We start from the raw sequence: 22,702 nt of genomic DNA on the forward strand, positions 1-22,702 counted from the left end.
GCTGCCATGGCATGTAAATGATATGGAAACATAATAAATAAACCTAAAACATAAGTAAAAGATAATATAAAGATAAGTAAAGATATGGAAACATATGTTATGCATTAAAATCATATAGTATGCAAGTGAATGATAACATATGGTTATTCGAGCATAGTTTAAGGTGCAAAAACATGCTTATAACATTAAATGATGTATATAAAAGATAGTAAAGGATAAAGTAAGGATGAGCCCTTAGAATCAGTTTTCAATAAGGTCCAAGGTGTGATCAAGTTATGGAGAAAGTTGGAGGTAGTTTGGATTATATCAGAAATTCTTCACATAATTGTAGTTAAAGGATAAGTTATTTCAAGTATGCCATGAAGTCCTACTATATGTAAAATGATTTCATATTATATGATTTATGCCATTTTGATAAATTAAATTGCATGAAAGATATATAACATAAAAAATATTTGAATAAGAGGGATGTTATGGTTGTTTATAAGTAAAAGATCATATAAACTATGTGTGAAGTGTTTATATGATGATTGGTTGTTGAATTTGATAGTCTAATAAGAATTGTAAGTATATATTGTAAATATATTGAATTGGTATGAAACCACACTTCTTAATTTAATGTTAATTATTAATTGCATGTTGATTGAGTTTGTAGGTGTTTGAATTTGTTTTGATTGATAGATATAGTTTATTATTGATTAAGTAATACAATGAGGTTGATTGGTGTGTACAAATGTGAACTACTGAATTTATGGACCATAAGTTTCTAAACTTTATGCGAACGTTTGCATACTTCTTGGAAAGTTTTCAACTTTACATTCCAAAAGCTTTTGGATTTGAGGAACTTTTATACAAGTTTGGAAGATTTAGGGGTGATTTTTGAAAATTTCACTCCATGTTTCAAAACTCCTTGTTTGGAAGGTGAAAATTGCTCTTTTAGCCCTTAGATTGATATTACTTTGTTTTTTTGGTCCTTATATATGAATATTAAGAAATAAAATGAACTTTAAGGACTTATACGATGGAAATAACATGTTTAATGTAGTAATTAACTATGTGTTTAAGAATTTCAAAGTGATTTATGGGATAAATCATTATTTTTGAATAATTACCAATTTAGTCCATAAAATTTTGAAATGTTACAAACTAGTCCCTAGTCTTTTATTAAGGTTATCAATGTATTAATAAGAATTAATTATGTATAATAATAAAATGATTATATATGTTTGAACTATATTTTTTGGTTATAAGTGCCTATTTTAAGTTAATTTTCAATTAAGTATGTGTTATCATATATTAAACAAGTAATAAATTTTCATGTTTTAAGTTAATTTTGGACTAATTATAATCATAATACATGTTTTATGTTTTGAAAAAAAAAAGTAATTTTTTAATTTATTGTTATTTAAATTAGTCCTTAAACTTTAAAAAAATTCAATTTGACCCTTAGGTAAGATATCACTTTAATAATGATTAATGATTAAGGTATTAAATGAGTTATGAGTTGAATCTATATGCCAACTTTTATTCAATTAATGATCCTTATAATTAATAATAATTACATACATTCCTAAATTCTAAATAAATTCAATATAGGCCCTAAATTTATGAGTTTCTAATATTTGAAAAGTGTAATGATCTAATTATGTATTTGTACTAATCATAATATTAAGTGACTCATTCAAGTTCAAGGTAGTATATTCATCGATGTATGAATTTCTATATTTTCATATAGGTCTCCTAACTTTAAGAAAATTATAAAATAGTCCTTATGCATGAATTCAAGTTATAGTGTGTTAATGATTTGTTAATAAATGATAAATTCAATTTTATGATTTGAAATATGTTTTTATTTTATTTTGATGGTTGAAAGTTGATATTATGTATGTTTTTTTATTATTTTATTTTGATAGTTCTAGTAATATTCTGTACCTAGTTTCCATCTAGACCAGGTTGTGGAAGTTAGGTGAACGTGTCGAATCAATGGATTAAACTATAACTTTTGCTTTTTATTTAGGTTTTGAAATTTCCACCAAACCAATTTTCTCTAGAAAAATCAAAACGCAATTTTAAAAAGATATTAACATCAAAATCATATTTACACATGAATATATTTACCATGAATCCTTAAATGAGTTTAAGATTTCACTTAAACTTTCTTGATGATGAAATAAATTCCACTAAATGATAGAATTAAGCTTAAGCTTTACAAATATATGATTAATTCAAAGTTTTGAGATCTACTTTAGGGGTAATTGGTGATTTCTCTCTAAAACATTTTAGGATTTAGAACTTATTTTTAATGATTTCAAAAAGTGAAAAACAAGATGAAATAATATTTTCCACTTCATTCAATGGTACCAAAATAATTGGAACAAACCCTCTTTTAATGCTATTAAATTTGGTTAAAATAGTATTTTAATGCTGTTGAATACAATGACATTTTTACCTTCATTATTTAGCTTATTTTGAGCTGAAGTTGAAATTGATAAAGCTTGAATGAAGAGACAAGATTGAGAATATAAGATTTCATTATTATTAATTATTTATTATTGTTAGTTAATCATTGTTTTAGACTAACAGTGTAAAATCTTCATTTGAGTACAAAATTACAAATTTAAGAGAGATGTTAATTCAAATGAATTGATTGTCATGTTAGATTTTGGACCTTTTTTATTAAAGATGATGATGCAAAGAATGAAGTCGCACACATGATGAGAATGAATAAGTCTATTTGGGAGTTATAATTCTACATAAGAGGTCAGATTATTTATACATATTGCATGTTAATTCATGCTTAGAATGATACATGAATTAGTTTAAATGAGCCTTTAAATTAGTCTTTTAAATCTAGTGGAAATATTATGAAATGAGATAAACCACTAGTAAAGACTACAGTAGTGAAAAACTACTAAGGTTAAGGTAGTAGTGAGCCCAAAATGTATATGCTTAATAAAATACTATTGTGAGTAAAAGTATCAACCATAATTCTTTAAGAAGCCTTAAGAAAGAAAGAAATTCATAAATGATTTATTGGAAAGTAGTGTGATGAGTATGAAAATGAATATATATGATTGGTTCTAGGAAGACCTAGTATTTAAGTGTTCCTAGTGCACCACCTCTCTCTCTTAGAAACCTAATTGGGGCATTGTTCATTACTATGCTCACTATTTCAATTTTATAAAATACTATGACAAGTTAAGCTCTCTTTAAACTTAGTGTTGAAGTTAAAATAGTAGAGATTAATTTGATTGAGTAGAATATCAAATTTAGTTATAATAAATAAACATGTGATGGTCTCTTTATGGCTATTATTTTGAAAATATGAATGAGAAAATGATAGACACTAGTGCTACTAAAAGTTGGTTGTATCTATTAAATCTCTTTCAGTTCTTTTCCCAAGTAGAGGAAAGAAAATAGATGGTCTATCTCAGGAGTTGTATTAAATTCTCTTGTTTTTAACTTGAGATAATTTTTCTGTTGTTAAGAAAAGTTGAAAGCTCCTCATAATATTCATAATTTCCTAAACACTTCTTTTGAAGAACTAGGAAAAATTGAAATTCCTTTTAATTGAACAAAGTCATGAATGACTAAAATAGGATATACTGATTTTTAAATTCTCAAAACTTTGAGAATTTAGTCATGTGTAAACAAGATTTGTGTTTGTTAAAGTATAGTTTTATGTTTAAAACTTGTAACAAACTTTACTCTAGTATGACTAAGTATATGTGTAAGAGAATTGTTTACACATTGTTCAAGAAACTTATGGATTCATTTATATCCTAAAAATATTAGAAACATTGGGTGTCTTAAAATGATGATCAAATTCAAAGAGGAACCTAGTTGATCCGTTTAGTAAAGTTTAAAGTCAGAAATAGTTCTTCATTTGTCGAAGGGTTGAGTTTAAAGTTCATTGGTAGAGGAATTCATGTTGGATACCCAACTTAGTTATCTAAGTTCAATGTGGTCAAACGAAGCCATGAAAAGACTCATAGTGTACATTTCTATTGACATGTCCCTATGACGAATAATGTACATGCACTAGATGAGCTTAATTGCTCCTAATAAATTCATAACCTAGGCTTTGGCTGGTCTTAGTGAGAAAGACTTGATGAATTTACCAATTTTGAATGAATATCTATTCTTAATAAGTTTATAACCCAAAGTTAAGTGGGTAGTCCTAATTGCGAAAGACTAGATGAACTTACCGCTAGAGAGGATGAGTTTTATTAAAACTCTTAATGAATTCAAACCCAAGTGTTTGGGTGTTCCCAGTTAGAATGATATATTGAATTCAACGATTAATGAGGTTGAATATTTGTTCTTAATGATTCTTGTCCCAAAGTTTGGGTGATTCATTTAAAAATTAACTTGAAGATATTTATCATACCTATTGTAAGGATGAGCTATTGAGAAAGCTCTTAATTATTTCATATCCTAGTTTGGATGGTTTATATTGAGATAAACATGATGAAATAACCTATGTAAGTGAGAAGGATTAACCACATTCTATGAAAAAGGTTTGGCCATTTTCTTGAGGAAATATGACTATATATACATTCGTATATATACTTTGTAGATGCATCAAGGACTTCGATGGATTAAGGGGTTAGTTGTATGTTATGAGTTCACACTGATCTTAGAAAGTTCAAGGTCTGTTCACTTATCTAAGAGAAGAATTACCCATCATCTCTATGTACTAATTCTAGATACGTTCATTAGTGCTTAAGCAACTAATCTCACTAACTCTTCTCGTGTTTTAACTTCAATGCTCTCATTATTTTATGAAAGAATTGTTTCACATTAGTGGGAGATATTGTTAATGCTTAGAATTAAAAGCATTTGTAATGCTATTGAATTTGGTTTAAATAACAATTTAATATTGTTGAATGAAATGATGTTTTTGCCCTCACTATTTAGCTTATAAATGATAACACTTGCCCACTATTTAATATTTGGTTTAAAGAAAATGAGATGCTTGGGATGATACAAAACGATAACACTTGCCCACTATTTATAAGCTAAATAGTGAGGGCAAGTGTTATCATTTTGTATCATCCCAAGCATCTCATTTTCTGAAAAACATTCTTTCCTCTCACAGTTTTTATAAGGAAAAACTCTCTATCATTCTTCTGGTGCTAAGAGAAGAGCAATACTACTATTAGTCCACTCCAGTTTTCGAGTGTATGAATCCTCAGAGAGATCGTGTTAACCTTGGGGAACGACTGCCTATTGCATCGATTGCATAAATTGAGGCGAATTCGTTTCTAAGGCAGTGGTTAATGCCACGACACGGATATCGTTCCATTTAAATATTTTATTTAATATTTCTAATCATTGCTAATGCCTCGTTTTGCAAAAGTTATATTTTCCAAAAATGAGTAGTGATTTTAGATGTCAATTCCTCCTATATTACCTAATAAGTAGTGATTCTAGGTATCATAGCACGTTGATGTAATGCTTGATGTGTAGAGACTGCAAGTATCCTATTGTTATATTTTTTTATATATCACCTGATGCGTAGTCATCCCAGGTACCATAGCCTATTGTATATTATACCCCATGTGTAGTGATTTCAGATACCTTATGATTATTGTGATGTGATCATAAGTTTATGACTTTGCAATAAAAGTGTTATTGGTGGTAATTTGGAGATTGGAATGATACTAATCATATCATGATAAATAATGTATGAAACAATGATAGGATTGAATGATTAAATTCTAGGATTATGGACTAAAAACACGACTGATGATACTCTTGAGTAATTACTAATAAATAATTGTAAGCAAACGTCTTAGGTAGAAATAAATTATTAGTAGTAAGCTAATTTAAATAATAAATGTATACCTCTCTACTTATACTTACATTATATGAATATGTTTATGAATTCCTTGAATTATAGTAGAGGAAAAGTGTGTACTAATGAGCTTGGAAAGTTCAATGTTCGAATATTTTCATCCATGTGTTAGTAGATTGTGATCATTCCAGAGGAGCACTATCGATGAAGGAATTTCAACATCATCTTTTGAAAGTACAACTTCTGATTTACATTAGTGGCATATGTATTCATAGAACATTACTAGTAATTTAGTCTATAAACTCTACTGCAATTTTAATTTGTTTTTACTTGTACGTTTTTATATTCAGAGCTCTAATTTTTATATAAATACTTTAATATATATATATGTGTAGTTCTTTATTTATTATGATTTTTTTAAGAAAGTATTGATCAATTTTAAATCAAATGCTCACTTTTGTGACCTAATGTGACATCATAGGCTTATTAGATCTGATGAATCGAATTTAGGGTGTTACAGTTTTAATCACTCAATTTCTAAATTTCATTTTTGTCTCTCAATCATTAGTTATGTATCAATAATAGTAAAAATCGTATTTTGGAAAATTTCCATTTATGAAATTAACCTATTTTCTCACCCTTCTTCTTCTCTATGGATGACATCCTTTATATCGTCATTGTTCGTGACATAACTAGTGCCAAAATATTTTTTTTCTTACCCTTTCGTCTTCTTAATTTGTTTATTTAATCTTTTTGAAATCGAACAAAATTAAAATCAAATATTTAATGTTATCTTATTCCGATCTACAATCTCTATCATTTAATCATTATGGAATTAAGATATATTGCTCAGCTCCTCTTTGTTTACCTCTTCTTCATTCAAATTTGAAAGAAAATACATTGATAATAGTAAACTAAAGGGAGTCCAAAAATCTAACTTTGAGGGGGGGGGGGAAATCCAGGTGCTTTTTGCATAAAATTGCAATCATTATGGAATTAAGATATATTGCTCAGCTCCTCTTTGTTTACCTCTTCTTCATTCAATTTGAAAGAAAATACATTGATACTAGTAAACTAAAGGGAGTCCAAAAATCTAACTTTGAGGGGGGGGGGGGAAATCCAGGTGCTTTTTGCATAAAATTGCAATCATTATGGAATTAAGATATATTGCTCAGCTCCTCTTTGTTTACCTCTTCTTCATTCAAATTTGAAAGAAAATACATTGATACTAGTAAACTAAAGGGAGTCCAAAAATCTAACTTTGAGGGGGGGGGAAATCCAGGTGCTTTTTGCATAAAATTGCAAAAAAAAAATATTAAATGAAGTTAGACACTTAACGAATGAGTACCTAAAAAATGAAATTAAAATTTGAAAGAAAATATTTTAACATCAAAAGGAAGAAAATGTTAAATGAGATTTTGTTTTTCATAAATCTTCTCAAAAATAAAACAAAATTGGACACTTAATGTCTAGGTAACAAAAATGTCCGAAGGTTCGATGGTAAAACTGAAAATTTTGAAGTCAGCTGATCGAAACAGATGTATGATAAAAGTTGAGCAACTAAATGCGTAGTTTATCCTATAAATATATACTACTAAGATACAATGATGCCATTCCCATTTTTTCTGATGACTGGCCCCGTACATTGAGAAGGAAAAATTGATTTGGTAATGCTCGACCCCTTTTCTTTTTCTTGGTTTCGAAGTGTCATCGTCACTCTCATTCCAAGTACAAACCATCATCTTTTGCTCCCTCTTTCTCGGTGTGATTATATCATATGAAAATTCAAGAACCAATCTTAAACCTTTCCTTTTTTAGTGATAATCCTGTTACGCTTATCTAAGTATAATGCCAACACACTTTCTCTGGGGAAATCTTTTCTTACTCAAACCCTTCTATATTAATCCCTCTTTCCCATATCCAATTTTGCATTAGATACGCTGATTTCTATAGGTAACTTACCTTTGTTGAATATGGCTGATGCTATGAACCTCCAACCGTCATTGCACGAAGGCAGTGTTCTTGACACTCCAAAAACTGAAATTCAGGTGCAAACTTCCATTTTAGTTGATTATCTGAAATGGGTTTTGATAAGTTTGTTAATTGGTTTAGTTCTTGTTTGTTATTGTTTTCGTTTGGCTGAATTGCTATATCACTAAACATGTAAAATTTTTCAAATCGTGATAAATGGGCTTCGAGGTTATGAAAACAATTGTATTAACTGTGAAAGATTATAGTGTAGCCCCTTATCAACATTTACGAGGATTTATCTGAATTTTATGGTTTAATGTTTTAGAACAAAATGGAAAATCTGTTACTTGAATTTAAAGAAAGTCCTGCAAAAGGCTCCTCTCTAAGCAGTGTGTTGGAAAGGTTACAATATATTGAATAAGGAAATTAGACAATCTGTTATTAGTAGTTACCAAATCGTCTCAGGTTTATTATTGCACAATACTGTTGCTAAGTGAGATTATACACTTATTTGACACCTATTCAAATTGTTCTTCCCATGTTAGGATATGCTTTAAATTAGATAATTTGAGATGCATGTTGTTTTTTGTTTTGCTTCTAACTAGTAAAACAGTTGGTGGTACATGACTTGAGGAACTTCTTTTCTATCTGTGGTTACATTCTGATTTGTATAATATGTTATGTTATTTATTGCATGTTTAAAGAAATTATAATCTTTAGTTATGTTATCGGTATTGTCCTTATCTAATCCGGTAGGTGATGGCTAGTTTCATACTCTTTAGTTTCCCATTCCCTTTCAATTTCCTCTGCATTTGCTTATTATCTGCTTTAAGCTCTGTCTTTCTAATTATCAGGTTCATATTTAGGTGGGTGTTATGATTGGGTGAAGCCCAATGTGTGTATACTGGTGAAGGGTAAATACCGATGCAGTCGCTATGGTTGACGTGAAAACAGATGCTGCACTCTTCGTGGATCCGTTTTTCTATTAAATAGGTTGTTTGTGTTTTTTGACATACAGAACTTCCAAAACCTTTCTTTGGCTAGCAGTTCAGTGTTTTTCTTTTAAACTTTTAAGAGTTACGATTGTTGTTTCTATGATTGAAACAGATGATGCATTGACTTTTTCTGTCATAGTTTTCCAAGCAAGCAGAAATTTCAATACTCAGTATATACTCTTGAGAAACATCATTCTTGCTAGTGAAGCATGGAATGTGAAAATTTTCACCAGTGTCATGTATGTCTTAGGAAATATTTTGCAAAGTTTTGTATTGCAATAAGCTCTTTCAAGAATCTTATAAGCTCATGGGTAACACTAGCCATGTTTAATTGGTTGAACTTTAAGTTCAATTCCAAAAAATATAGAGAAAAAAGAAAAGAAAAACATTTTTCTTTTGACCAAATAACCACCAGGAAAAACTATTAACAGTTTTGATTGCGATGTCATGCTATTTATCAATGAAGGCAAATATCCTGTTGAGGAACAAGAATGATGTGGTGTAATGCTTTTGACTTTGTTAAATGTTCCTTTTCTTTATTTTTCTCATTAATTCCTGCCCAGTTGCAGATGGAAACAGTGGAAGCACGATGAAAAGGAAAATACAGGTTTTTCACTTTTGATTTCGATCTATTTCCTAGAATGCATTTCCCTAAGGAAATATGTTTTTCATTATTAGTATTATTAATGCTCTGCAGTTTCACATTCATAATTTCACTAACTCGGCCCTTCAATTAATTATTAGCTTCTTATTGTTGTTTGCTTATGGTTGTAACTAATTTTAGTTGAGATGTGTTTTATTATTGTTCTTGTTGATGATGATGATGATGTTAAAAGTGAAGGATTTGTTGGGATTCTGTAATCTTTGCTTCCTTTCCTCGCTGCAGTAGTAACAATGTATACTTAAAGAGGATAGAATAAATCAATTTACACCTATATTTCTTATCCGCCATTATAGGTACAAAAATGATGTAATATGTTGTGAATTTGAACAAGTCACTTTACATTATGTGTTTTCGGATTTGTGTGATAGTTGAAGCAAACCCTTGTATCCTTTTTGCTCTCTTGAATGTTGATGTTTGGATTTTGATGGTCATGATGATGATTAATGCATTTCTGATGGTGATAATGGAACTAGTTTCTTGGTTTGGATGAGAAATGTTTATGGTGATATTTTTTGTGTCTTGATCACTAGCTTGTAGATTGTCATCACTCATCACTGTGTCTTTGATTCAGCTTGTTCTGCTTTTATCAATTGAAGTCTAGTAGATCAAAATGGCATCAATTAGTGAGTGTTTGAAACTTTATAACTCATTTCTTAATAGGTAATAGCATTTTTTCAATCAGTAGCAATCTCACTCTGCTTATGGCTAAAAGCAAAATGTAATTCGAAAGAATAGAGTCCAAAGGTTTTAAGGAGGACTCAAACAGAGGACTAATTTTAAATCTGATAAGCCCCTATGTGACTTTTTCTTCGGTGGCCTGCCCTTGTATGTTTTGATTTCTCTTGTTCTATTGTTGAATTTCTCTTAGGTTGTCAATCTTTCTTTTCTGGCTGGATAATCTGCCGTCTATTTTGTAACGGCTGTAAATGGAGTAATCTTTTTTTGCTGCTCGTGTATACAAGATACTCAATTTGCCTTTGAAATGTAAATATGGCTTATCTGAATAGTCCATTGGTTCATGTTGTATGTCAATATCCCCTTGAACTCATTTTTCATCTTAGCAAACATGGTAAGTAATCTGTATTTTCTTACCAGTGTTCCATTTAGAAAAATTCAAATACAGTGTTTTTGTTAATTGCATTTCAGGTACGTTTCAGATTTTGAATCATAAAACACGTGGAGAGAACGGTAACACGCGGCTTTAAAAGTATTTTGACTCTTCCTGAGAATTGCCTTTTAAGTGTCTCTTTGTTATAAAAAATCTAGGTCTGAGTTGTTTCTCTGGCGGAGAAAATAAGGGGGATTCTTTTAAGCACTCTTAAGAGATCATCATTTTTCCTATGGCAGACAAGGAGTCCTCAGGGCCAATTCCTGATCGCTGGAAGTTGGTTGTCAAAAAGAAGAAGGATGGGTCTAATCTTTCGGTAATTACACATTTAATTGTTCTTTGTTTATCTCTTATGGTCTATGTGATTCAGACACTAGAAAGCTCTGATACATATCAGTCCCTTTAATCAAGTTTTCTACCTGCACTAGTTTTTGAATGCTTTGTAATATTTCTTTGTTTATTGATGATTAATTAAGATGATCTGATTTTGCCTTTCTAGATTTAGTTACCAAATCTGTTAAGTTGTCTGCTTTTATTTGAGGTATGATTGTCACATCTTCATATGAAATATTAATAGTGTATTTTTTGAGTATATACTAGATATGAACCTTAGTTTGTTATTTTGAGAAAGTGAAAGAACTGTGATTTGGTAATTTGAAAAGTTTTTGATTCCCTTGTCAATGCATGCAGTTGATGAAATTAAAATTGAAGTCCCCTTCTGAATGTAAATCAGACGCTGGAAACTGATATTATCTATATGGTGTGAATTATTCTTTTGGAATTAGCAAGCAATCATTTCTAGGTAAAAGATATTTATATTTAGTTGTGGTCTTCACTAAATTTCTGAATCTCGAAGGTAAGTAATATGTGAAGGCGTAGAAAAAGTCCAGGATATTTGCTACTTGCTACCATCATGACATGATTGGTTATCCATCTAATGGACCAATCTGAACAGGCAAGAGTGTACCTATACTAATGATGACTGTAAATGTGGCTTTTGCATCTATTACTAGACCTCTGTGATATATCTTTAAAGTTTCTGGACAGTACTGCAAGACTATTGCATGAATCCTTAAGCATCCCTGCTTAAGTCCCTTTTTTTCTTTAGCTTCTTCCATTTATTATGGCATTTCTGAGCATAATTATTTGTTCTTCAAGATTATTGGACTTGCTTGTAATGAAATGTCTTGCTCTTTCACTATTTAAAGCCGCATGGTTCGAAGAAAAGCTGTAGTAGTAACATTTATTGTGATACAATGGAACATAGCTGAAAATTAGATAGTATAAAGATGAATTTTGTTGACCGTTGATTTTAAATGGTTGGCTATTGCAGTACTACACATGTCCCGAGAGTGGGCAAAAGTTCTACTCCTATGAAGATCTCATGCGATATGTGAAGTATGCAAAAGCTGCTAAGCTCTCCATCTATGCTGATGTGAGTTTCAACTTATTTTTCCCTTTGGTGTTATTAATAATTTTATTCATTAATATGCATCTTACATACACATGTTAAATATTTTTGAAGTATTTCGACATACTTGTAAGTTATTGACATAATCATAGCCCCATACTATATCTATCTATGTAAATGCATCGGGCATCGAGAGATGAAGCAACATAGATGGTTACCGCGGGTTAAATATAAATTTTAGACTCCCAACTCAAGCGGATGCAACATATTATAAGACATTAGTCCATAGTGTTCAAAAGATCATTCAGGCCTTGACTTATGAATGTTGCGTTAATCCTCTGTTGCAGGATTTCTTTCCCATAAAACCTGCCCGCGGCCGCAGGTCAAAGAAAAGAGCTAGCACGCCCGAACCGAGTAAGTTCAAAACTTGATTCTTCATACTAGTCTAATTTCTCTGTTTTTTTCCTTCCATATCAAGGCTCTCTGAAGCTTTACTTTCATAACCATTCCATTAATACTGCTTGAACTTGATAGAATTACGTTGCAATTAACCTCGAGGTTTATTTCAGCAATAATATGGTGAAAATTTTTCGTTCGTCCCACATTCTTTCTGCATAGTTTTGATCCATGTTCTTTCAAAAAGTTGGTTCAAAATGATTATACAACACTGTTGGGGTTGCCGATTATTTGATATTTATGTTCTTTTTGACAGGCGCAGACTCAAACTCGGACTCGGGTGATGTGACATACAAACTGCCTCCCATTGATCAGTTTGACTGGTTTGAGGATGAGCCGAGTCTGGGAGAGTCTGCCAAACAATTTGCATACGGCGGAGCTTCAAATGAAGGTTGCAGCTCTGGCATGGGAGATGCCAAGAAACAGAAGAAAGCAGGGGAAGATGGTGCAGGTGAAGGTTGATCAGCAAAATGGTGTTTTGTTTTGTTTTGTTTTTTTTTTTTTTTTTTTGCAATTGTTGAGAATTATGAATAAATGAAAGGAAACAAAACTATGAAAACCGAGTCTTGTGTGTTTGTTACCTTTTATGTTTACCTTTTGCGTGTGGACTGGAATGGCATGCTTGAAATAAATTAGTTTATAAAATCTGTGTGATTTTCTTTTTTTAACATTAGCATCTTGGAATTTTTATTAATAATGGAAGGAATTAAAATTACATCGCATAAGAATAAAAAGATAAATTTGGAGACAATAGTCACCAAAATATTCAAACAAAAATAAATAATATTTCTAAATATACAAAGAAAATTAAAACCTTCCATTTAGAATAACGAATAATATTAAAACTCGATAACATTCATATAAACTCCTTATCTCTGTCTAATGAGACGCTTGGTGAAGTGATAAAGGAGTGGAGAGCGAACCAAATAATATGGTAGGCTGCTTCGCTACACAATTCTGATTACATCGGCAAACAATCATTTACCAAAAAAGGGATCCGACTATACGTGATCATCGACTAACCAATCAGAAGATAAATGTGATGATTTTTATGTGAGAACTAAAACGACTGCAAAGGTATGCGAAAAACCGAAAAATATGAGGATATTGCCACAAGAGCAAAGGAAACGCGTGTCACAAGGGCAGAGAAAAATCATACCACAAGTACAGAGATATTTATTCAAAATTAAAAAAATACAAGAAAAAACATAAAAAACGTAATATAAAAAATAAGATAACTAATAATCCTCTGAGATCAGTAACCAATATTAAAATTGATGTCGTCGTCGACTAAATAAAGATCGAAGACGAAGAAGACTACACGAAAATATTGAAAGAAAATTAGGTTGAGAGAAAAGAGAGGGATAGGATTTCAATGATTTAAAAGCATGTAAATCCATGTGCTTTTTCTTTCTTTCTATCTTTCTTTTCCTTTAATATAAGTTAAATGATTGATAATATTGAACATCATTTTTTTTTTGTTAAATCAAAATAATCGAGCATTTTATCTATGTAATTTTATATTTCAGGAAATTTAGATGTTTGTTGCGGTGTAATTTTTTACATATTATGGTGTTACGTAACGGTTTTATACAGTAAAGTCGTGATATGATTTTCTTATCATATTGTATTAATATTATATTATAGTGACTTCCAAAACCATTACGTTATAAATATTACGTTATATTGCAACCGTAATTTAATACTATAGGTATTCTAATGATAAGAGACAGAGAATAGAAGAGAGAGGGTGAGAGCCCAAGTATCAGCCTCTCTTTATAAGGAGAGAGAATCTTACCATATGCTCTATGCTCTTCGTGCCACATGGCAGCTTTTGAATAAGATGATATGAGATAATGTAAACATTCTCTACTTGTATAAGACCTTCGTGTGTGAATTTCCCTTCCAGTAGGATAGAGCCGGCCCGTGAGTCCTTTAGAATGAAAGTAAAAAAAAGATGGCATTATCTCAAGTGAGCTGAGAGACTAACAACAATTTTTTTCTTTAGGCCAGGGACGTGTAACATATTTTGTTGAGATAAAGGGCTTAGAAAATATATGAAGATTACCTTGAACAATTGGAACCCCAATAAGGGACGGGTGCACTTAGCTCCTATGTGATTAATTGCATACGCATCATTTTAGATAAATTTTAAAAATATAATTTATATTTATTGAAAATTTTGTATATTCATTTTATTGAAATAAAGAGTACGAAATTTCACGAAGCAGGTTGGATATGATATTAGAAGGATCGTTTATAATACGTTGAGTTAATCCTGAGTCAGGATACCAAGCAGGGGCACCTAACATAACTTCTGAAAGAAACTTGATGTTTCTATAGAATATATACCTATTATAGTAGTTGAACGAATTGACAAACTTGGATGGACTAAGGACTGCTAGGGTGCGGTCGCACTCTCTAAAATTTACAAATTTCTTTATATTTTATATTTTATATTTTTATTTTTTATTAATTATCTAATATCGCATCCTTAAAATTTTATAATTTCGAATTTCTTAAATTTTTTAATATAACTTCTTAAATTTACACCTTCTAACATAATTTTTTGCGTCTGTCATTCGATAAACTTAACCATCCCTCCACCAAATCTCAACTTTTAGCAATAGTGTAACAGTAACAACATCCTAAATCAAGTTTAACAAACTTTAATTTCACTTATTGTTGAACCGTAACCAAAACTTTTCATTATTACTATCATAATATACAAGACGCTTACCTCAACAAAAATATACGTTAGCAATTATAAAATGGCATGAAGAAAACAAAGGTTGGACCAAATATCCAGATCCAAAGGTTCTGATAGAGAAGTGAAAGCGGATGAATGATTGTTGCTTTTGTTGAGGAATCAAACCTATAAAGCTCTAAACTCGATGAAGAAAGCGGAAGGATTTGAATGGAAGAAGATGATTATGGAGTTGTTGTAACAACCGCAGACCGATGCGGGAAACCTGATCCGATCTGAGGTGTCACATTAGGGCCACCAAAGCGACCCACAGTAAAAATTTAGAAAAAAAATTAAATTTTTTTTAATCCATTTAAAACTGTAAAATAATTTATAGATAAAATACGAGTTCAGAAAATCATTTATATATGTAAAAATAAAATCCTCCAATATCCAGTAGTAAAACAAGTTTCAAACTCAAATATAAAAACAGAATACAACATCTCCCTAATTACATGCACTGTACTCCGCAAGCAACGCCGGTGAAACACCTTTACTGATGTCGGTAAAAGCACATGATCAAACTATTTAACTTGAAATTGTAAGTAACAAAGTGAGCGTGGAAAGTTCATTAATACAGAACTGTCAGATGAATGCAATAGGTCATCGGGTATAAGGTCAAGCATAAATTCCTTAGCGGGACAGTCATCATCAGATTCTAGCGGTGAATTTAGATTCCATTAGCTAAGTCTTCAGTTACAAACAGGAATTTACTGTTTGAAGGAAGTATTCAGAGAGAGACAAATTCATAATATTAAATTGGGGTGTCTACTGTGTTCCAACAAAACAGAGAAATGTGTATATATCAATTAAAAACATTAGTAGTTTAAAACATATTTTAAAAATACCCTCCAACTGAACACCAATACGCAGTATGCAGTTCCCCAGAACTGCATCCATAAGGATACCCTAGGCCCATTGGGCATAGGTGCCAACCTTAGGGAGTACATTGGGTTCATAAGGTCTTACCCTAGCCAAAGTGTAGGTGCCCACCTAAGGGGTATGCCCTCAGGCCCCTAGGGACTTACCCAATGCACACAGCAGAAGAGCCACCCTAAGGGAGTAGGGTCCATAAGGTCTTACCATTAGGCCCATTGGGCCCAAGAGCCCATCCAAGGGTCGCCTTAGGTCCATAAGGAATTACCAGCTAATCGGTGCTGAACCTATATAAGAAATTACCAGCTTGATCAGAACTAAACTTGCAATAAGGAATTATCAGTTGATCGGTGTTGAACCTATATAAGGAATTAACAGCTTGATCAGAATTGAACCTACAGATACTTCATACCAGATCCCAGAGTACTCCGAAGAAAACATTTTTTCAGACAACAACCAGTGGTAGCAGGAAACCTAGTTCAAACATATTTATTTTTCAGTAAAAACAGTAACTAGAAAACACATATCATGTAGCCATAGTTCATAAACAGTAAATCAATACTTCAGTAAATCTGAAATTTCGGAAAATCACATTCTAAAACAGGTAAAACAATTATATGGCACATAAGTAACACACTAGAGGATCCAATTATTTTATGGAGGTACTTAGCAATTATCAAGTGGGAAAACATGAAACTTCTGCGAACTGGTTGAATTTCAGAAATGGGATCCTTATAAAAAGGAAGTTTGATAGCTAGTGGATTCATCGGTCATTCAGGAAGTGAATTATCAAAATCATAGTATTCAGATACTTTTCGAAGGCACTAAGTAATCAGAAAGGTATTCAAAATCCTTTACATCAGAGTTACTTGAGATTTCATATATGACAGGAGTGATTCCATTATTCATGCAATCAAAGACATTTTAGACATTCTGGTTTGTCGAAGAATTCTTATTAATTTAACCCAATGAGAGTAAAAAAATCATTTATAGAATTTAGGATTTATATCGAATTATCAGGATTTTGAGTCAAATTAAACTAACCAATCCCAACACTGCGATACTTGCCAACCATTCAGACTGTGGTACTTGACCATTATTCACTTCTTAATATTGATTGCTCTAGTTGAACTGATCACGTTCAAAATCATCATTGAATGGATCATAGGGGGACGAACAGGTATTCCAATGGTAGTTATGTCATTTTTACATTGTAACGGTATCAAGAAATATCATCGTGCTTGATTTGTGTCTCATAATCCTTATGGACAGTACAATATATAAGTTCATCAGTGTTTTCAGACTTATCCCATTCATCCACTTAATTATAGGTCATTGAGGGTACTTAGGTTATTTAGTATTTAAGTTTATCTCATTCATTTCAGAGTTTCTAGAGTAATTTAATCGTTTAAACAATTCGGATATATACAATACTTCCATTTAGTTCAACTTTGTCATATAATATAGTCATTTTGAGTAATTCAAACGTGTCAAGTACTTCCGGTAATTTAGCCTTTAATGAGATTAATCAGAATTTACGAGTCCTAAGATTAATTGATTTACTGATTAAACCACTGAACATAGATTTATCTCTTATCGATCTTCTAGTTCCTTACACGATTCAATTGAGTTTTATTGGGTTTACTGTCTTTATATTGTATTTAATTCGAGTTCATCAATAATTAACTCTTTGTAATTGACCAATAGCTCCAATCGTGCATTAACAAATTAACAACATGTACCATAAAGCATGCATAGGGTAGTAAAGTATTACCTCAATTTTTGAGCCACATCGGTTAACCAATTAAACTCAATTTGATATCCCTCAAACTTTAATTATGCGTCCCATAATGTCTCAGATACATGTCCAAACCAATTACATTAGAAACATAACTTAAAAGTGAAAATTTGTATTGAATTGGGAGATAAAATGCCGAAAAAAGCTTACCAAGCTTGAATTTGGAAAAACGAACTTCAGATTCGAACTCAAGATGTTGAAAAACATAAAATATGACTTTTCAAAAAATTTAACTTTTTGGTCAAAGTCAAAGGTCAAACTGGTCAAAGTCAAAGTAAACGGGCATGTCAACGGTCAGGTCAACGATCAGGTCAAAGTTAACGATTCGGGTCAAGGTCAATGGGACAAACTAGTTTGGGTAGACTCAGGCCAATTCGGGTTAACTTGGTTCGGTCCGAGGGTTTGAGTCAACTCAAACTGATTCTAGGATATTCTAAGGCTGAGGAGGATCCCCACGTATACGCGATGGCACGTGGTAATGAAGATGGGGTTAGGGATGGCAGTTGAGTACTCCAACAGCTTCAATGAACCAAAATTAATCCATAATGGCCCAATATTCACGACAAACGACAACGATCTATGATAAAGAGATAGAAGGGTTTCCTTCTTGTTTGGATTTTCTTTCTCATTCTCTTGCTCTATGTAACGCTTATGGGTCTCGACTACATTAATCTATGTTGAGAAATAAATGTTTGGGCATTGAATTCTGACTTTTTGATTCTTTGTCTTGGATCTCTAAGTTATTTTCTCTAAAGGATCTTGTAATTTTCCTTCAAGGTTGCTAGAAACGCTAGTTGAACATCTTGATGTTTCAGTATGATTTATCCAAGGAACCTCCTTATACGACCATTTCTCGTTCGAAGACCACTGTGGCTGGGCATAACGCGGTACAATCAACCCGTCTTTAAGTATTTCAGAATGTGATTTTTCGTAAAATAAAGGAAAAGAGGGAACTAAAAACTAAGTGTTTTCCTTTTACTATCATCCAACTCTCCTAATGGAAGACTAGTTTGTGTTATCTTTAGAGATAGAGTCTGGTGATCATGTTTTGATAGTTGTGAGGGGCTAAAGCATTAAATCATGGGACTTTGGCTCTTCCTTCTTTCTTGGTCAGCATTCGATTTTCTTCTATGCACCTCTTCCTCGAGTGGAGCTCATTTCTTAAAAGAAAACTTTAACCTTTCATTGATTCTTTATTCACCGCGAATTCAACAATGCCCCCTGGGGCCACATCCAAATCTTGAAGCTGACTTGAGTTACCCTGTTCTTTAACAAGTCATTTATCATGTATTGGTGTCACATTGTCCCCACCATTAATGTTTGGAGTCTCATTCAAAGTATTTACAGTGGGATCCTCTAGTGGTTTCTATCTATGAATCAAGACAGTCACCATGTGCATCAATTTAGACATATGCTCTCTTGATTCACCCTGAAACTTCTTTGTCTGATCAATCATCTCTTGCTGAGTCTTAACAAGCTGCTCTTGGAGTTCCTCGATTTTACCAACTCGTGCTAAAATCCCATTCATGGCTTTTATCTTTTCTAGGAAGACTAAGTTGGCTCCACTTTGCTTTTTTAGAATTTATGTCATGGAATGCTCCACGAATTATTCCCAAATTTTCATGATTAAATACATGTAGAAAAGGTTTGAAACGAACAAAATATGAATATGTAATGCGAATACAAAAATAAAGATGAAAAAGTATGAATGCAAAAATGAAAAATGCAAATGCAACAAGGAATTGATCCAAAAATAATTGTTCCTTGAACCATTCTTGAAAAACTGACAATGTCTCGGTACACTGGGAAGTAAAAATCTAGTCCTTCTTTAAGTTATCTAGCTCCTACGAGCATCTGGGCACTACATCTTCTTCAAAGCTTCTATTTCATCTCATACTTTCAGAAATCTTTCGAGCTAGTTCGTGATCTTCACTATTGGCTTCATCGTTGAATATTCTTGCATCCAACTTGTTACCTTAGCAGGCCGATGTTTGGTTCGTCTCTTAGGTAGACTCCCTCTTGACGCTACTCGATCTACATGGAGCATCTTCAAAATCCTACTAATCCCAGCGAAAGACATTGTTATGGCATTATTTTTCAAGAACCTTCTAAACGATTAGTTATTTAAGGGATCAATACCTTTGAATGATATGTCATGTTTATGCAAAAATGCAACAAGACCAGATAAAAGGAAATCAATGTTAGTATAAACAAAAAGAATCAAGTTAGTTGAAATGATTAATCAAAGAAATGTAATCTTAGCAAAAAATAATCAAATACGACTCAAAGTTGAGACTGAAAATAAAGCATACAACAAAAATTAAGAGTCCTAACCGCATGCGTTCTAATTCTGCTAGGTTATCCACATGGCTCTAGCGGGGTAGTCTTACTAAATTCTCTTTATGAGGTTGGATTCTAGCAAAGGTTCCCGAGCCATTTTTACAACCTGCTAAGGTTGACTCTGATTCTGGCCCATTACAGACTATGAATCGGATTCGGCTCAGGGGATCACACCACTAAAAGTGTACCTCGGATCTGATATCCAGATAGGCAAATAAGGATGCTTTCCAAAGATATTTTGTTAGACCCACACAAGGAAGCTCAATGCTCCTCGTGAAGTGTGACGCTTCTCCCTACTTAGGTAAACCAGGTTCGAGCTCGGATTTAGAGCTATGATATGCAACAATCCTAAATATTCACAGAAGTGTAAGCATTAATCAGAGAGAAAATCTTTTTCTCTTTTGAAATAACATAATGAACTGTAAATTAAAACAAAATCGAACTTGTAATTTCCCAAAATCCTAAATATAGAGTAACCAACTTGTGGTTCGACTCTCCAGTTGTTTTAAAAACAAAACATCCCCAGCGGAGTTGCCAAACTGTCGACTCCGTTTTTTTCCCGGGCTGAGAAAGATCAATACCGACTCTGGGGTTTTCTCTTTGAAAATATTTCAAAATGTGAGGAGTCGTCACCAATCATTTAAGGTGCAATTGGGACACCATAAAAATTGGGTGATTTTAATAAAAAAAAATCTATTTTTATCAAAATACCAAGTTTTAAGGTTTACGAAAATACAAAAATCTGGTTCAAGAGTCAGTTACGTGTGGGGAAGGATTAGCACCTCCACAAGCGCCCAAAAATTGGTACCTAGTTGATTACCCTATATTTAAAATCAAAAAAATTGAGTTCAATCTTTATTTAATTTAAAAATCAATACGGATGCAAAAAGTTAAAAAGGGTATTCGTTTATTAAGGTCGATAACATTCGCTCCCAAGCGTAAATGCGGGAGATCAGCTATGTGCCTAATAACCGAATATTGCCTCGTTTTTAGAAAATCATAATGCGGTCTTTGAATAGGATGTCGACCTATTTCAGGAATCACCAGTAGGCGCCCCCTAAGCATACATGCGGGAGATATACCATTAATTCCCTAATAGGTGAACAATGCCTTAGGTTTAAAAAAACAATGCAATCAAACAAATTTTTATTTAATCCTAATTAAGCTAAAAGTAATTAAGGCTTTTTCTAGCTTAAAATGTCAAATTATGAAATTAAAGGAACCTAGAAGCTCAAACCTAAAAATATAGGTTATAATATTAATCCTTTAATCAATTATCGAATCAAATAATCGAAATGGTCATTCGAGCATTTAGACGAGGGCCAACTCGAATTATCCCCTAAATTAAAAGGACTAGCGTGAAATCTAACATAAAGTAGAGGTTCTAACATTACCTTAAATTAATTTTAATAAATATTATTTCGAATAATTAAATTGGAACCTCGAGCAAAAACGAAGATCAAATTAAGAATTCACTTAATTAAAGGACTAAATGTGAAATCAAGCCTAAGGTGGAGGTTCTAATATTAATCTTAATTAATTATGTCAAAAATAAAATTCTAATCGAAATTCGGGGACTAAAATGTCAAAATCTAAAAATATCAATTTCTAAAAGGTCTAAAAGCTTAGGACATAAGTTAATAATTTCTAAAGTTGAGGACTAAATTAAAAGCTAATTTTTATCTAAATTATTAAACCTAGAGTTTTTTTGAAAATATTAATTATTAATAAATTTTAAAAGTCGAGCAATCAATTCAAATAATCGGGCATCTTTTGAGAAAACTCGACTCAAATTGCTCTCTAATTAATAACTAAAGTGTCGTCCAAATTTCTAAACTTGATTCGAATGTTAATCTAATTTAAAACTAAATCTAAAAAAAAATTAAACTATGAAACAAATTAAATAATAATAAGCTTAATTAAAATGATTAAAACAACAAATAAAAAACAATAAAAAATTAAAATAAAATAAACATAAATATAAAAATAAAATAAACATGCATATGGACCATATTGCATAAATTTAAAATTAATAAACTAAAATTAAACATACAAAGGGACTAAATTAAAATAAATTAATATTTAAAGGCTAATTCAAAATAAAATAACAAAACAAAATTATGGATTACGATGCAAAACACGCGCAATATACAGGGACTTAAGAGCAATTTTTCATTTTATTTAAGCCTAAAAAATAACATGTTAAATAAAAAGGTAAAATTACATGATCAATCCATATATATATTTAAAAAAAATTAAATAGTCACTACACATGACTAAAATGCAAAAAATGGCAAACTTGAAGGGACTAAAAGGAAATTAACCCTAAAAATAATAAAATAGGCATAAAAAAGATAAATCACAAAACAGTACATACATGACTAAAATGAAAAAAACGCGCTAAAATAAGAGGAACTAAACAGTGAATAAACCAAAAAAGTAAAGCATGCACAGAAAAATGGGAAAAATATTAGTTTTGGTCCCTTCAGGGACCAAACTACAAAAACACGTCAAACCTATAGGGTGTAAACGAAATT

At 31.6% G+C, this 22,702-nt stretch overlaps 1 protein-coding gene across 1 annotated transcript; it reads left to right on the forward strand.

The window, feature by feature from the left end:
- The first annotated feature begins 7,445 nt into the window (after nucleotides 1-7,445).
- On the forward strand, nucleotides 7,446-12,867 carry LOC120204451. Its single transcript, XM_039204539.1, has 5 exons — nucleotides 7,446-7,848; nucleotides 10,577-10,854; nucleotides 11,872-11,973; nucleotides 12,297-12,363; nucleotides 12,662-12,867. Exons 2-5 carry the CDS (start codon nucleotides 10,771-10,773, stop codon nucleotides 12,865-12,867), a joined length of 459 nt encoding a protein of 152 aa, XP_039060470.1. The 5' UTR covers nucleotides 7,446-7,848; nucleotides 10,577-10,770.
- The last annotated feature ends 9,835 nt before the right edge of the window (nucleotides 12,868-22,702 follow it).

This window comes from Hibiscus syriacus, unplaced genomic scaffold (genome assembly GCF_006381635.1).
Source record: "Hibiscus syriacus cultivar Baekdansim isolate YM2019G1 unplaced genomic scaffold, ASM638163v2 tig00010927_pilon, whole genome shotgun sequence".
In the NCBI taxonomy this organism is placed as follows: domain Eukaryota; kingdom Viridiplantae; phylum Streptophyta; class Magnoliopsida; order Malvales; family Malvaceae; genus Hibiscus; species Hibiscus syriacus.

What these genes read in the sequence shown, in the direction of transcription:
- LOC120204451 (XM_039204539.1), top strand. Translation starts at nt 10,771, where the DNA reads ATGGCAGACAAGGAGTCCTCAGGGCCAATTCCTGATCGCTGGAAGTTG. An exon ending in AGGATGGGTCTAATCTTTCG is followed by an intron (nt 10,855 to 11,871) that starts GTAATTACACAT and finishes TGGCTATTGCAG; the next exon opens with TACTACACATGTCCCGAGAG. An exon ending in AGCTCTCCATCTATGCTGAT is followed by an intron (nt 11,974 to 12,296) that starts GTGAGTTTCAAC and finishes CCTCTGTTGCAG; the next exon opens with GATTTCTTTCCCATAAAACC.